This window comes from Phascolarctos cinereus, unplaced genomic scaffold, assembly GCF_003287225.1.
Source record: "Phascolarctos cinereus isolate Bilbo 61053 unplaced genomic scaffold, phaCin_HiC Scaffold_5;HRSCAF=322, whole genome shotgun sequence".
NCBI lineage: Eukaryota > Metazoa > Chordata > Mammalia > Diprotodontia > Phascolarctidae > Phascolarctos > Phascolarctos cinereus.
Window position 1 is genome coordinate 436,286,055 of NW_027555958.1, and position 17,799 is coordinate 436,303,853.

The window sequence follows — 17,799 nt, forward strand, 5'->3', positions numbered from 1 at the left end:
ATGTGGCCTCAGACACATAAGTTACTAGCTATGTGACCCCAGGCAAGTCACTTACCCCATTGCCTGCCCAAAAAAAACCCCTTAAGAGTACATTAGTGTATCATTTTCCCAACATTGTTATTTTCCTTTTGTCTTCTTTGCCAGTCAGAATGTGAGGCAGAACTTCAAAGTTGCTTTAATTTGCATTTCTCTAATGATTTAATGAATTTTTTTCTTTATGAATGACAGTTTGGATTTCTTCCTTTGCATATTGCTTGTTTGTATCCTTTGACCATATATGTATTGGGGAATGGCTTAGTCCTGTAAATTTGAAGCAGTTCTTTATATATATCTTAAAAATGATAGCTTTATTGAAGAAATACATTGCAAAGATCCCACTTACCTACTCCCCTTCTAATTTTTGTTAGATTTATGCAAAAACTTTTAAATTTTATATAATCAAAATTGTCCACTTTTATCATGTTCCTATCACTTGTTTTAGTCATCAACTATTTCCCTACCCACAGATCTGAAAGGTAATTTCCCCATTGCTCCTCTAATTTCTAATATGATGTCTTATATCTGTCATATATCCATTTGGAGCTAATCTTGGTATATGTCTGATTGTCTCTTGAATTAAATAGAATGTTCTTAAGCTGGAGAATGATGAAAACAGATTAGAAAGACTGACTTGGCACTCTATTGCTGTGCTGATTTTAAAGTAAGTGTCCAAATGATGAATTTTACAAGAACACAGTTATTTGTGCTCCAGACACTTGGTCAGGCACATATCACTCATTTGGAAGTGAAGTCCTTTTCTCAGTTGCTTTTTTCTAGTACTTAACTCCAAAACCTGTCATTGAGTTTCATTACTGGTCCAATGGAAGGCAACAGTAAAACATACACGTCACTTGAAGGTGAAAAAACTTTACAAAAGTATTTATTAAAACATAATTATATTGAATAGTAAAAATAATTTCTTCAGACTTTAGTCATGAAATACTTGAGGAAACTGACATTCAGACTTGGTTAGCGCTGCAAAGTAATTTTCATATTTATTAAATATACTTTCGAATTTAGAAATATATCCCCACTGGATTACACCAATATTACATGTACTTTCAATTCTCTTACATTCAATGCCTTTTATGGTATTCATTTCATATTTCTGACTTCCAGTCACATTTTGACTAATTTGGAAATGTGAGGCACTTCACACTGGAAATGGAAATATCTACTTTACCTTTTCAGGAAGACAAACTTATTAAAAACTAAAAGGTAACCTGCTAAAATTTTACTAAAAATTGACTCCTTTCAAAAAAATAAGATTCCCTAATTTTGGAAATCAACCGAATTAAAGCCAAAAATTGGCTCTGCCCAAGGCCCAGCCAAGGCACATTTCAGAAGAGACAGGCAAATCACAAGAAAAAGAAACTTATAAACTTTCAGGGAACATCCTGTGGCCTGTATGAATCTGACTGAAACTTCTACTAAACACTTAACATCTACAGAACTGTTTCAGTGACCATTTAGTTTCACAATAATGACATCGAGGTATTCTGAATGATCTTTAGACACCTCTTCAATCAGGAACACTGTACTTAATTGAGATTTAACTTAAACATTGAAAATTAAACATTTAGTATACTAAACATCTTAAGAGATTTGAGACCTTTTCCAGAATTTGAATCTACATGACTAAGTTTTTTGAGTCTATTTATATTTCATAACTACAATTTAGTGCAAATATATTACTGTGAATATTTTGAAAATGTAGGACATAATTCCTTAATTTCCAGGTAACTCAGAAAAATTAAAAATAACTAGGTAGAAGTCTTTTTCCTTCAGTAATAAAGCCCAACTATGACAAATATACTAGGGTACTAGAAAAATATAATTGATTTCTGCTTTATAAACTTAATGAAAAATGTTATGTAGTAACACCACTTACAATTTAGTATTTACATGATCTGGTATAGATAAGAAGAATTTTTCAGAATACATTAAAAAAATAATTGAAATAGATTTCACTTAAAAGCATAATGTTTTTCTATAACTTGTATTGCTCCCTCTGCTGGGGAGATGAAATAGATCAGTCAGTTTTCTTCCTAATTCTTACACATTAAGAAAATATTGGGACTCAATATTGAGGAACCAAAAAAATTTTGTTCATTCTCTCATATTTAGTTTATGCCCAAATGCATACTTTTGCTAATGATGAACGATGAACAATGTCTGTTCCCAAATCTTCCCCAGTCAAGAGAGCAGATGAGAGCTTAGGTATTCAGTATGCATATTTCATAATCACAGTATCCCTTCTGTGGCTTTGAGACGGTAGTGTCCCCTTGGTCCCAAGTACAAATTTTTACAAGTTTCCAGTCAACAATTTCTAGTTATAAATTTTAATAGTAGCAGGTTTGGTAAGAGTAAAGTGAAGAGGGGAAAGGGAAATATTAAGCTTAGTAATATCCAACACAAAAATTCTTTGGATGTAATCTATGTTCTTGGCAAGTACTAAATTTCTCTATCAACAAACTCCTACAGAGAATGGGTATCTAATGTAGTTTCTCTGTAATTACCAGAACTACAGTTCTGCTCACATGAGAGATAAATGTATGTTGTCCATGGTTCCTCAAGAGTCAGGTTATAAAAACTTCTTTCATCCATCACTACAGTAAAGATAACGTGAACAGATTGGAAAGAGGTGTGTAATTGGAGAGGAAATGTATAGGTGAGGAGAATTTATTACTGCTTTAAAGTCAAAGAGATCCTAAGATGCCAACATGCTGTTTAAATAGATAGGACGCAGTACAGGAGAGCAGCTCCACTCTACCCCTGCGTAGACTATTATCTCAACTGATCCTAACATTTAGATTATGGTCAGTTCTTAAGAATTTAAGTTTAAGTATTCTTTAGGCCCTAGAAATCATTTCATTATTTTAAAGCTATCTTAAAAACTTGAATTATAATAGCAAAAATCTTACTATATTACTGATTTATAGTGAGTTAACAATCCAAAATAAACTGCAAACGTCTAAGAACTGAACTTATAAATGGAATATTTCAGAGTACTCAAATACATTGTGACTTTGGATTCTCAGTTGTCTGTAAAACAAACACCTTTAAGGATAATCTTTGACCTGAAAGAATTTATATTATTTTCCCCCAAAGAACAGTATTGACTTTTGGGGGGGGGCAGGGAGGAAGAAGAAGATATCAGGGCTACACTGGTATCATTAATCAAAATTTGATCTAAGAATGATTTATAGCTGATAGGTAGGCTTTGTTTATTTTGGCAGGGAAACAAAACAGACCCTAAGGAATAGTACATAAAGCTGATAGAAAACATTTTAAAGACCATTTGAGGAGAAAATATTATTATTTAAGGAATTTTAAAGACAACTGTTCTGTAAATTAACCATTTAAAAGATAATTCCAATTTTTCTCTTGTAATAAAATGTCTCAAGTAATCATGAGTAACATGTGGACAAAATAATTCAATCTTCAGAACTGTTCTTATAAAAAACATTGTAGTAGGTCAAGTTTGTAGCTGACAACTCACAATTATTTTCTAGAAGTATACGTATCACAAACACTTGAAAATAAATTAGGTTTGGTATACTGCTCTAAAAATGGAAAAGAGTATTTGGGTTCTTAAAGAAATCTAACTTTAAAAAACCCTGTAGTATCCTTGAGACTATTATACTGTTAACAAATACTGTTAGTGACTTCTCCATCACGGCCTCAGAACCTCATCCTCCTGTGAGGCTGCAGCAGCCCCATTAATCCCACCACTTCATTACCCTCTGCCTGTGGGGCCTCTCTGATTGAGGCAGGTGCCCAGACCCATCACCTTTTCATTTCCCACCAGGCTGCATTCTGTTAGGTCTCTATCATGCCCCAAAGCTGGTATAGCCCTTTCCCATCTTTTCCCTACTCCTTTTTAGCTTCTTTTTGGGTGGTATCTTACTCCATTAGATTGTAAGCTCTGTGAGGGTAGGGACTATTTTACCTTTTCACATGTGCACCCTCCAATGCTTAGCATAGTACCTGGGCATATATTGGGTATTTAACGTTTACTGACTAACCAAATAGCACTTCTGCCACTTGTTTACTGTAAACTCAACATGGTTAAGAAAAGTCTTACAGGTGGAACTGATAATAAACAATAACAAATTTAATTACACGAGATAAATTGTGACATAAATGAGTAATGGAGATGACATTCAATTACGATAAACGACAAGACCACAGGACAAGACTGTCAGCAAATGCCCCACTTATTTCAAGCAATGTTCAATAAAACTGAATTTCTATAAGAAAAAAAATTGTTCTAAGATTTTATCTACACTCCAGACAACAACCTGGAGAGGCTGAAAGCATGAAAACTAAAAACATAAAATGCCTCCATGAAATATTAATGATCGGTATGTTACAAAATAGTTTTTTCTTAGAAATAATAAAAAATCTAAGAACATGTGAGTGTCTTGAGGAAGGCATTAAAGTCACTGCTGATGAGCACATCTGATCAAATTGAGATACTGGCACATTAGGTTGGATCAGAAGGTAGAGGCATCATATACATCATGTCCTTTCACATGCTGCCCTTTGGACAAGACCCATGTTGGTGCTGGTTAGCAGGAGCTTCAGCAGCCTGCAACACATTCAGCTATGGAAGAGCCAACTTCTAAACTCTGAAAAGTCTACTGAGAGAAGTCTTAAAAGTTGGTGAGAACTACTAGGTAGGGCCTGACCACTTACAGCACACATCCTAAGAGAAACACTGGCTTAGTACAGCAAATCCAACCCAACTGGCCACATGATGAAGACACTGTTCCCAGCGGCAAAGATTCCATTGAAATAATATTAAAAACAAAAACAGCAAACTGAAACTCTTACAATGAAAAAGGAAGAAAAGTAAACAATAGTATACATAATCAAAATGTGCTTCATATTTAATTCTCTAAAAATGCATTAATACTCCATTTACATAGCATGATAAAACTATATTAAAAACGCTACAGTAGGTTGTTAGTAAGCATTTACAGTGACTGTTTCCTTAAAGTTTTATAAGCCCTTTTAAATATTTCTGAAGTAAAGAAGTGGTAAGCTGTCACTGTTGGCAAAAAGAGCGTGATCTTAAGGGAAGAAACATATCAGTCGAGTTGCCTTCTTCTTCTGACTGTGGTTCTAGTGGAAGAGGAGGTGCCCCAGGGTCGCCAGGTCCGGGAAGGGGAGTTGAAAAGATGCTATTTTCGGTTCTGCCTACCTCTACCACAGGTAAATTCAATGAAGTACTGTTGGAATAGAAGGAGGCTGTGCTGGACTCTCCTGTGGGATGGTAAACGACAGTGGCATCTCCGTCTTTCAATTTGTCAGAGAAATTGCACTCATTAGAATCTAATCTAGACAGACTATTTGTTGCTCCAGGTGGATGAGGCATATAGCTACAGTGCAATCCTAAAATAAAACCATAGAAGATGATTAATAAACTGATTAGTAAAACTTCTAATCAGTGAGTCCATTCAACAAATATTTATTGGGTTTTCTTGTTTGTTTGTTTTTGCTAGGCAATGGGGTTAAGTGACTTGCCCAGGGTCACACAGCTAGTAAGCGTCAAGTGTATGATCTGAGATCAGATTTGAACTCGGGTCCTCCTGACTGCAGGGCCAGTGCTCTATCCACTGTGCCACCTAGCTGCCCCATAACAAATAACTGTTATTAACTGTTATTAAATTGCTAGTTACTGTAACATTTTAGAGGTCCAATATTGTAGGAAAAAAGCCCAACATCCAGGATTCCTCTGAAAATTGAATTAATTATTACTGCTTAAAGAAATCTGGTCAGTAACGAAAATAAACTAATTGCAAACTTCTTCATAAAAGTAGTAGTTTTCAGAGCTACTGGATAGTTACTAGAGTTCTAGCACAAAAGCACAAGTGCCCAAATAATAGAAAAAGGCAAACAGAATACATGCTTAATAAAATTCATTTCAAACAGTGTTTAGCAAGAATAAAATTTATGAAATGACTGACGTCCATTTGTGATGAGCAAATTAGTAGAGTCTTTTTTGGAAGACACTATTTAATCTTGTGCTTATTTAACTAATAGCCTTAGAGCTCTAGGGAAGTGGAAAAGGAAAATTCTTGTTGTAGTCAAAAGGATGAAACAATTAACCTGGCTCAGCAAATATCCAATGTTGATCAAGACAGCCCACAGTAGAATCTATTGATTTGCAGGTTGATAAACTCTGATCCAGGCTGCTCTTTCCTGTGAGTTTTTCCAATCTCAAAACTCAGACACAACAAAGATGGCTTAGTTGCAGTAGTTCATGAACTGTTTTTTCTTAAAAAATTTTATAATTGAATTTTTATATATATATATATGTGTGTGTGTGTGTATACATATGTATGTTATATATGTATGCATATAGCTGGTTCCCTTTGTTATCCTCTATTTTCTTTAATGCATTTAAAAACAGTATTATGTGAAGCATTCCACAGGCTTCAGACATGAGACACAAAAAAGGCTAAGAATCCCTGTGGAAAGAGGGCCTGTCCGGTGCCAGGAAGATCTGATGAATCTTGGGCAAGGCTCTTCAGCTCTCACTTGCCCCAGGGAAACTCAAAGGTTCTAAGTTTTAAAGGTCAAGCTACATTGGCACAGGGAGTCTGTTCATTTGGGAGCTCTCTACACCAACAAAAAAAGTGCAGGTCTAGTCCCTATCCAGCAAAACATTCTGTTGACCCACTAAACAAACTAGTATCCCACTGAGCTGTATTACAGTGGAACTGCAGATCTAAAGTAGAGTCCTCAGAAGTCCTGTTCCTTACACTTAACCCTGTGCCTTTGGGAAGTCCCTCACCAAATCTGATTCTGTTTTTTCATTTGTAAAGTAGGCCTAATAATACATGTTTCACCTCACATTTTCCATCAATCTGGGAGGAAGTGCTGTGTAACTAAATCCATGCATATCAGCTGTGATTAAACAGAAATCTTCCAATAACTTTCCATTTTTTCAACCTAATAAAATACTCTAAAGCCGAAAAGGCAATCCTAGTGGAATTCTTGGGTTAAAAACTAAGGAGAAAAAAATCAACTCTATTGAGTGAATTGCTTTACTTTTCCCTTTTTCTGTTTAACTCGTTCCCTCGTACATGCATGCCACCTTACCTTTCAGGTACTCTAGTTTGACAATCTTCAGCTTTTGCACTTCATCTATGATCTTCCCTATCAGGAAGCTCTGTGTTTTCTCTCGTCGAATAGATTCAACCAGAGTGTCAAGTCCCTTAGGGTTTTCCTGTAAGTAGTCCAACAGCTTACCAGCTCTTTTTTTACTCGATGTTCTGCAAGAAATTTCTTCAGTGTCCTCTCTAGTGAGTATTTTCTTTGCACGTAGGTGATCAAAATGTCTCTCAGCTATGATTTTTTCACATAAATATACCCTCAGATTTTCTAAAGCCTAAAAGATATAAAACATATTTTAAGGTTAGCTTAAATAGAAAACATTTTATGGTTAAGCACCTGACTATGTGTCAGGCACTGTGCTAAGCAATGGGGATATAAAACTAAGCAAATGAGCCCCTGCTCTCAAGGAGCTTACAGTCTAACGGGGGAGACGATATGCAAACAACTATGTACATACAGGATATCTATCTATCTACCTGTCTATAGATACAGGAAATAGTTGACAATCTCAGAAGGAAGGGCACTGGGGTTGGGTGTGGGAAGGGAGAAAGAAGAGACCACAAACTGTAGACCAGGAATATAAATTACACAGACAGAAGACAGAACCAATCCTAGCAACTAAAACTAGTTTGCCTGACTAAGTCTCGGTAGGAAATCTCCTAAAAATGTTGTCTTACTTCAATGACTGATGCTTATGGTTACTCTAAAATATTTGAGATCTTGAAGGGTTTTCTGAATTCAGGAAAAACCACTGTTCTATTAACTTCATCTTTCCATTCTCTAATCATGGAGGCTAACAGAAAAATGACCAAACTACTCTGCACACCAATGTAATGAGCTGGAAAAAAATCCACTTTAGTTAAAAAATACATAGTGCCACTACACAATTAGCTGTTTGGCTTTTAGGTAGAATGAAAACTCCTGTTTTCTCAGTTTCTTCATCTGTAAAATGGAAAAGAGAAGTCTAAGGTTCCTTCCATCTCTGAGGTGCTATGTTCTTACGTGCAAGGCAGTGGCTAAGACTGGGCAGTGGGGGTGCGAGACTGTACAAAAATGAATAAGACAAAATCCTTGCTATCCTAGGCTTACAATCTAGCTGGAGAAATAAATAATACAATGCAAAGTATAATGCAAAAGTACAAAAAGAGAACCACTACCCAATAGGATAAATGGCCAAGGCATGTGGATAAACAATTCTCCAAAGAACTGAAATGATGAAAGATTATTACAAGTCATGAGTAAGAGAAATGAAAATAAAAACTGTGGTTTTCCCTCACACCCAGTAAATTGGCAAAGATGACAAAAGATGGGAAAAATCAATGTTGGAAGAATTCTGACATAGCCTGTTGATGGCTATGGGTTGATTCAACCATTCTAGAAAGCGAACAGGAATTATGCTAAGAAAGTGATTAAAATGCCTGTGGTATTTGACTGAAACATCCCACTGTCAGACATATATTTCAAGGTCAATGATGAAAAGAAAAGGCCACATACATACCAAAATATTTGTAACAGAACTTTTCAGAGTACCAAATAATTAGAAACAACTGGGGAAAGGCTAAACAAACTGTGGCACATGAATGTAACAGAATATTAATATGCCGTAATAAATGAATATAAAAACATAGAGAAACAAGAGAACACTTAAATAAACTGATACAAAGTGAAGTATGTAGAACAAGGAAAACAATATACACAATAAACACAACAAGGCATATAGGAAGCACAAGGAAGCAATTGAAACTAACAATATGTAATTATAATGATGAAGCCTGGCCTCAAAATAAAAGAGGAAGAGATGCAACTTCTTGTCCTTTTCGGAGGGTGGGGAAAGGGGAGATTCTGGACAGGGAACATCGAACATGCTGTCAGCCTGTGCTAATGTGTTGGTGAGTTTTGCTGAACTATTTTTTCCCCCTCTTTTTTCCTCTTTGTTACAAAGGATGGCTATGGAAAACATAGCAGGAAGGGATATACTTAGAAATGAATGTGATATATGAATAAAAGATACCAATAAAATATTTTCTAAGTCTGGTAAGAGGCACAAGAAGATGTTACAGAAGTTCAGAGAGATAAAACGTCATTTCTGGTATGGGAGAAGGCAGGAAGGAGTCATGAAGGAAGCAGAATGTGAGGTGGGTTTTAAAGTTAAGATTTAAAAGGTGATGAACAAGATCTACAGGGAAGGAATGCCAAGGAATCGGCAGGAAAGTGTGGGGTCTATTTAGGGAGTGAAGTGTGGTGGCCATACAAAAACAGAGGCAAACTGATGAGTTTGTGGGGAGTCTTTTTAGTCAGCATGAAGAATCTGGGGCAACTGAAGTCACTGAAAGGTTTTTGAATAAGAAAAAAAAACTAGGTAAGAAATAAGAAGGTGTTACTAGTTATTTTTTCCAGTAATGGTAATGGATTTACATTGATCTGGCCACACATTCTTACCAGGTTTTTCTTTTGTTCAACAGTGTACATGTATAAAATTGTTAGATCACGACTGTACTCAGTAGCCATACCAGAATCAAATCTGGCTAACTGTACACATTAAATAGAAAATCTCTAAGTTACTGGACAAGGATTTCACATTTTGAAGACTAATAGTTGTTAATGTTTATACACATTCTAAAAATGGAGTAATTCATAGCCCCCCCTTATTGTTTGATTCTCTTAGAGAATTCCACATTGACTGTAATACATCTTTATAAGGGCTTCCATAAGGATGACAGGCATGGAAAGGACGGGACAGAAGTGAGAGATATTGAACAGGTAGACTTGTCAGAAAAGGTAGAACTGACTGGATGTGTTGAATTGAACGAACTGAATCTTATCAATCTTGACACTGGCTATAAATGAAACCAGAAAACAAAAAGAAGTTGCAGCTAAATGGAAAGATGCTTCACAGTTTCTGAATGTACATGCAAATAAATGAAGTGGTACACCAAGTAACATCGCCAAAAAAGCCAAATAATCTCAAACCCCCCCATTACATATTAGCAAATCGAAAACAAACAACTTATTACTGATGTGGGAGTCATTCCTGAATCATCTCTGTAGAGTCAGACTACTGTCTTGTTAGGACGAATATCAAAATTACTACAAAACCCTAAGACTAAAAATAAGGAGTTAAGGTTGCAATTAAAACTCCAAATTAATGTATTTAAATCAGTTAAATGTTGCTGACAAATGGGAAACAGATGGAGGAAAGGACATAGATACAATGACTATTTGAAGAAGTTTAACTCTGTAAAACAAATGCCATGAGACCAAAAGAGTCTAAAAACCATTTTAATCTGAGAGAACTAGTTTGGAACATTAACTTATTTGTAAAAAAAAATCTTGCAGTGAAGGGCAGTGGGAATTATGAAAAGGCGTACTAAGAGAGGAGTGACAACAGGTGGACAGTAGCCATCCTCCACAGAAATATCTAAATGATAATGGGAGGAACGTGCTTGTGATAATGTATAGGAGACCATGGATGACAGTCACACAGGGAGGGACAGGCATGAAGAAGTTACAATCTGTACGAGTAGAGTTAATATCGAAATTCATGAGATCATAAATTAAGAGTATAATGTAGAGGCCATGGAGATCCATGGATAGCATGCTTGGCTTGTAGTCTGGAAAATCTGGTCTCGAATCCCAACTCCAACACTTATTAGCTGCATGACTTCAGGCAAGTCATTTGACCTGCTGATGGAATCCTACCTGCTATCAGTATTTTCATTAGTATCATATAATTGATCACTCCTTTTAAAGAAGAAAAAGGAAAGATATTCAGAATAATTTTTAGTATGAGCCTTTCATTATAAATGAACTTTTTTAAAAAGACAATCATTTTCAAAGTAGTACTTTTCAAAACACCGTATGTAGCTTTGGAATAAAACTGTGATGACACCAAAGGAAATGAGTTCTATAGCTTGGAGTCTTTTGGAATTATTATTAAAAAATTACTCACAAAAGATAAATTTGACAATTTGAAAAAAGGACCAAATGAAACCTTTTTTGAAGCAAGAATGTTAAGTTCAACTAGAATTAATCTGCCCATTGTTTTGGAGCTATCTTTCATCAAGATATTAAAAAATTAGAACACACTTTGCAAATTCAATAACTGAGTCATAATACCATATACATTACAACGACCAGAAAAAGGAATCATTTAACATTAGACAGTGCTTGAAGAAATATTACTAGTAAACTTTAAAAAGTTTTGAGTCCCTTCACTTTTTAACAAAATGGTAAATATTTTAAGTTTCTCTATCACTTTAGTAGTAGCCAGAACGTCCTTTACAATTTTAAACCTTAGAATTTTATCTGAATCCATGTTTAATAAATGTTTATTCCTCTTTCACAACAGCCCTCTCTTCTGCAGGCTATAAATATCTCTAGTTTCCTCAACTACTAGATGCTTTATCATCCTGGTCACTGTCCTCGAAACTGCCTATGTACCTCTTAGTGAAATAGAGTGCTAAGAACTAAACATTTTCTAGCCATTGGACTGTACTTTCCATGACCTAGACAGTAGATTCTTGGACATTTCAACCACTCTTTTAGCTCTTTATCCTCTGTCCAGATAACTTTCAAACGTAGATCATCAGTCTTAACTCCTCCCCGAGGACTAGTTTAGAAATGTCAGGGGCACATTTCTACCTCTCTGTCCTGATGACAACTCAAACCCAATAGGTCCTAAAATGAACTTGTTTCCTCCCTAAATCCTGTCACCAACTTCCCAATTTCTTTTGATGCCATTACCATTCCATCTACCTCCACAAACTCTCACAAACCTTCCCCTTCCCCCCACTCACATGGCCTTTACCCTAGTGAGTTCCTTATTATATCTTGTCTGAACTATCATAACAGAGTTCTAACGGACACCCCTGCCTCCAGACTCTCATCTTGAACTCATCTTCCACAAAGAACACACATGAATATTCTCAAAACACACAAACTATATCACCGCTCTGTACAAAAATGTTCCGTGGATCCTTACTGCCTTTAGGATAAAACACAAACTCTTCAGTGTGACATTCTAGGAGTTCTCCACAATCTGGCACCCACCTCTTTCCAGACTGACTTTAGGTTACCCTCCCTTCCCCACACACTGCATTGCCATCAAACTAGGATACTAACCATCCCTCAGACTCAGTATTGTTTCCTACTTCTCTCTCCTCAACTCGAGCTCAGGTGCCACCTTCTATGCTGACTTTCCTGCTCCTTCTAGTTGTCAGTGATCTTTCCCTCCTGAAACTACTTTGTATACACGTTGTATCCTTCAAGTAGGACATGAGCTCCTTGAGGGCAACTGTTTGTTGTTGTTGTTGTTTTTTCTTTTCGGGCCTTTGCAACTTCAGAGCCTAGCCTCCCAAGGTACTTCAGAAACGTTTGCTGAACTGAATTCCCTCAGGTTCTATCCCTCTTCTATGTCTAATTAATTCTGCTTATTCTGATGATTCTAGTTGGTGCAGTCTCTTTCACACCTTTTCCGAACATCATCTATTCCCTTATATAGGTTCTAATAAAGACGGATTAATATCAAAGCAGAATTCTATAAGAGACTCAAGCAGGTAAAGGAATCTCATCAGAAGTATCCAGACTCAGAATGGCATTCACCTGCAAAGAGAACAAACACCTACAGGAAACCCCAAACAGAATAGCAAGAGAGAAGAGAGGCTTGATACCATTTTGGTTTATTTTGTTCATCAATGACTTATCTCTCTTCCTTGGAGATGCTTTTATGAATGGTAATAGACATTACTGATAGCACAGTTGTCAATGTTAATGACAAGCTTTGGCAAATTCTCTTATTTTTCCTGCTCATTATATAGAGACCCAGGTGGGAGCTGCAACACGAGCTTTCTTGCCCATCACTCGTCCTTGGTTTGTGAACAGACCTGACATCTATGCCTGATCCAATTTTGTCAGTATACCAATAAGGGTGCTCCAGGCTGACACTCCACCTGTCTAGACCAGTTGATACCATCTACCCTGTCTGCCTACCTGCTGGGGCACCAATACAATCTGATAAAGCAGGCCACATAATGCAGTTTCTTGGTTTTGCTACCCACCTTTAGCTAAAATGAAAGAGAACATAGAATTTTTTTTGGGGGGGGTGTGAGATAGTTTGGAAACATATAGCAATATCCTTTTCATAATGAAGTTGAATTTCTTCCCCTGCAAGTCTAAAAGGCTCTCAGAACTGCTATTAAGAACAGGCAGAAAGCCACTTTTTATTCAAAATAATCTACTAACAGGTTCTGCTTTATTTAAGGATACACTACATAACTGGCTGCTAGAGTTAAGTATGCTTTTCTAGAAGAAAAAAAAATGAACTGGTAGTCCTAAGCCAAAATTTACTTGCTTCATTTTTTTTTACAATGTTATATGACTCACAACTTTCTGAAGTACCTATGTGGGGGTTGTATTTTAACACAGCATATTCACTCTTTTGACATTTGTTTCAACTAAAGGAATTCAACTGCTATATTCATCTCTAATTGCAGCTTTTTCTAAGAAAAGTCTCAAGCGGTAGCAAGGTCACAGAAAATCTGTTTTCAGTACTAAAGTTTTCTTAATTCAATGTGAAATTAATTGTTTTAGGGTTTTTAGAGTTGAAGATGACACCAAGGCTGCAAATCTGTGTAACTGTGGTACCCCTGACAGAAACAGGGAAGTTAGCAAGAGGGGGTGGAAAAGGTGATGAGTTCTGTTTTAGACATTTTAAATTTTAGATGCCTACAGAATATTAAGTTCAAAATGTCTAACAGTCAGCTGGTTAAGTAGGAATAGAGCTCAAAAGAGGGAGGAGGGCTGGATACATAAATCTGGGACATTAACTACATCCACAAAGGATTCGACTGAATCCAAACTTCACCAAACAAATCCTTGTAAGGGTCAAAGTCAAATGCTGGGCTTTTATTCACCTTTGTACTCTCACTGCACCTGGCAGACACTAATGCACAAATATAAGGTCATTTATACATAGGCTTCTAAAATATCCTGTGGATTTATTTTCCTGTTACAATATGACATAAAAGTCCAAAGGGAGAAGGAAAGGGCTGTACGGAAAGGGAGATGAAGGAGACTGTACTAGATGAAATCTAAGGTCCTCTGCAGCTACCAATCTATGATACTAAGACACCTAAAAATACTAATACAGGCTTTTTTTAGAGTAGTTCTATAGGCTACAAATTCCAATTGTTTCCTCCAAAAGGGACAGGTAAAATTCATGGTTATTTTTACAGTGAGTCAAAAGCACTGAATCATACTGTCGCCTTTAGACAAAGTAGCTTAGTCTTGAAAGGAGACGCCAGAATTAACCTTTGTTCATTTTGTCCCAGGATTACTGGCATATCTCTTCAAAGGAAGCAAACTGTAAGGGAAAGAACATTAAACAAGGTTCTAGTCCTGAATCGGCCTCTTAACCAGTTATGACCTTGAGCAAGTCACCGCCACAGTGGGCCTCAATTTCCTAATCTGTTAAATCAAAAAACATTTCAACAAATGTTTATTGAGTGCCTACTATGTACCAGGTATTGTGCTAAGCTGTACTGCTGGAATACTTCCATCAAGCTCCAGAATTCTGTGAATTCAATGCACAAATACTATATGAGGACCAGCAAGTTAGAACGCTGGCTGCTAAGCTTGTTTTTTCATTTCTAAGCAATAAGATGCAAAATGATGGATAATTATTACTCATGCTTAGACATCTAAGAGGACAAGCACTTACATGAATAACAAAGAGAAAAATGTAAACATGAACTAGATTATAATACATTTCATTATAACTAAGCATTAACATTTATGCTACTTTATAGCATCGATGAAGGAGAGGTCATTATATTGATATTTTTGAGGCAATATTTCTGTCCTCCATTGTATGAATTCAACTGCTCTTCTTCCCCAGGCTAGAAAGACCAAAGGTTTCATTTAAATGGGTAGGAGTTTTCTCTTTAGGGGAATTCCTAGTTCTGTCAGCTGGTTTTTGCCTCTGGGCATAAAGGCCTTTCCACATTTGGAATATACCATGGACATTAACTACAGCCACAAAGGAGGGATGACTTTTTCATTTTCCACTTTGGGTATTCTAATACCCATTCTTAGCTCTAGTTTAGAAACAGCTACCAAGTATCATTAATTCAAGAAGGTTTTAGCTCCCATAGCATTGAGAGTATCCCTGATCTGTCAGCTGAACTGAGTGTGCAAAGGAAAAACCATCAGGAGAATCAGAAAGCACAGGCCAAGCTGTTCAAGGATCCTAATAACAAATGATGTCTCGGGAGTCTATTTCTAACAATTAAGCATCATCGTGTCTCTACTGTATAAAGGGAATAGGGTGATCTGGTGCTTCAGAGAGAGTGGACACAAAAGTAAAAAAGGTACCTTGGGAACTAACTTGGCAAAGAACAGTGTAACTAAGCCAGTATAAAGGCCATGAAGACAGTGCGATTTGGAGACAGAGTTTGGGTTTGAACTCCAGCTCTGCCACCTGTGTGACCTTGGTTAAGTCACTTCATCTCTGTGGGTCTCAGTTCCTTCATCTGGAAAATGGGGGCCCTGGGCTGGATGAAGTCTGGAGATCCCTGGCAGCCCTAGATTTACGATCTTTTGATCAGGTGGCAGCTAAGAGGCACAGTGGATAGAGCAAAGGCTGGATCTGGAGTCAGGCCGACCTGGGTTCAAATCAGACCTCAGACACTTAACTTTGTGACGCTCCACCAGCCACAACCTCCATCTGCCTCGGTTTTCTCATCTTGAAAATGAGAATAACAGCTCCCACCTCTCAGAATGCCACCTTATGAGGATCAAATATGATATCACAGATAAAGCTCTTTGCAAACCTTAAAGCTCTATACGAATGCTAGCTATTATCTATTTTATTAGATTCCTTCCAAGGTCCCTGAGCCCGACCAAAATTTATAATGCTATAAGGGTGCACAGCGGTGGAAGGAAGTATTTATCAAGACTATTTTGTGTCGAGCACTGTGCTAAGTATATTACAAATATTATCTCATTTGATCCTCATAAGTAAAACTGGGAGGTAGGTGCTATTATTATTATTCTCATTTTACAGCGAAGGAAACTGAGGCAGACATTCAATGAGCTGACCAGCAAGGAAGTGTCGGAATCTCAATTTGAACTCAGGTCTTCCAGACCCCGGGCCACCTCCTGGGTGGGGGTTGGGGTCCTTCTCTGGGGCTTCCCCAGCCCAGCTCCCCCGACAGTTTCTCCTTCGGGCCCTGGGGTACAAAGCTGCCCCGCCCAGCCCCGGCCCCCGCCACTCACATCCTTCTTTACTTCGGCCATGTCCTCCTCGGTCAGCGCTGGCGCGGCGGGCTCCATGGCGGAGGCTCCAGAACTCAGGCCGCGCTGCCCCCAGGAGTGAAGGACTCGAGACACCTCCCCCGCCCCCCCCGCCGGCGACCCAAAGGGTGAGCGGAGCCCAGAGAACCGAGAGGTTCGGGACCCAAGAGCGAAGCTGGAGCTTCCGGTTCCGGTCCTCAACCCTAACCCGGCTGCTAGGAGGGAGGAGGCTGGAGGGCCGACCGGACGAGCCCAAGGCGAGACTCCCACCCCCAGACGAGCTTCGGAACGAGATTGGACGCCAGGCCGTCAATCCACCTCGGACACGGTCCCGCCCCTTCGTTAGGGGAACCATTAAGCCTATCCCTTACACCCGCCCCTCACGGGACAAACCACGCCCCTCGCTTCCGGCTGAGACCAAACCACGCCCCTTCTTAATGACTCTTCATTCTCCATCCTCACCTTCTGTTTGATATGAACCACGCCCCTTACGGAAAATCCTTTCCGCGTTCCCTTCTCCGGAGGTGCTCAAGTCACGCCCTTTTTTGGTACTCCGCATGCGCACTTTCAGTAAGACTCAGGCCACGCCCCCAACTAAAGCCCGCCTTACGCTCGCGGTCCCACAGGACTTAAGCCCCGCCCCCTGGCCTCTGTTGCTCCCCATCCCTAACGCCTCCGGATGCAGGCCACACCCCTCTCCTGTTACGGTCTATTGCCGGCCGGATTGGAAACCCAACCTCGTGCGGAGGGCCCTCCTAGAGCTTCCCCACGCCGCTAGACGCAAGCCACGCCCCTTCCCGAAGACTTTTCCAAGTATTCCCCAACTTCACTTCCAGGCGACTGAAACACACGGGGGTGGGGGTGGGGGTAGGGACCTCAAACCACGCCTCCTAAGAGCGCACTCAAGCTCCCCCCTCCCTCCTGCGGGATGCAGGCCACGCCCCTTCCAGAAGTCACGCCCTAGTTTCCCTCCCCGCGGAATTCAGATCGCGCCCTCTACAGGAGGTGTGCGGGACCGTGCTCTCCCGCTCCTAGAGGGCTACCGGGATTGTCCCACCAGATGCTTTAGCTTGTGAAAGGAGGCTAGAGCGCAATTAGGGTCAGGAGACCTGAGCTGTTGTCTCATCCTCCTTTTCTGTTCTCCGAAGCAGGTGCGCAGGTGCAGGAAACCTCAAGGATTGATTGATTGACTTCCATCGATTGTACTCAAGTCAGCAAGCACTTAGCGCTTATTCCGTTCCACGAACCAAACCCCTCTTTTTACAATTTGGCAACAACAAGAAAAGGGACTGCGATTATTTTTTCATTCGCTCATTCTTTTTATGAAAGCTGTATTTAATA

The 17,799-nt window shown here is 38.7% G+C and overlaps 1 protein-coding gene across 1 annotated transcript; it reads right to left on the bottom strand.

Moving 5' to 3' along the window:
* Positions 1–890: 890 nt before the first annotated feature.
* On the bottom strand, positions 891–16,685 carry BCL10 (BCL10 immune signaling adaptor). Its single transcript, XM_020988736.2, has 3 exons — positions 16,441–16,685; positions 7,153–7,441; positions 891–5,439 (listed from the first exon to the last, which is right to left on the bottom strand). Exons 1-3 carry the CDS (start codon positions 16,495–16,497, stop codon positions 5,093–5,095), a joined length of 693 nt encoding a protein of 230 aa, XP_020844395.1. The 5' UTR covers positions 16,498–16,685; the 3' UTR covers positions 891–5,092.
* Between the last annotated feature and the right edge of the window lie 1,114 nt (positions 16,686–17,799).

What these genes read in the sequence shown, in the direction of transcription:
- BCL10 (XM_020988736.2), bottom strand. Translation starts at nt 16,497, where the DNA reads ATGGAGCCCGCCGCGCCAGCGCTGACCGAGGAGGACATGGCCGAAGTA. An exon ending in TGGCCGAAGTAAAGAAGGAT is followed by an intron (nt 7,442 to 16,440) that starts GTGAGTGGCGGG and finishes TATATCTTTTAG; the next exon opens with GCTTTAGAAAATCTGAGGGT. An exon ending in CAAACTAGAGTACCTGAAAG is followed by an intron (nt 5,440 to 7,152) that starts GTAAGGTGGCAT and finishes GTTTTATTTTAG; the next exon opens with GATTGCACTGTAGCTATATG.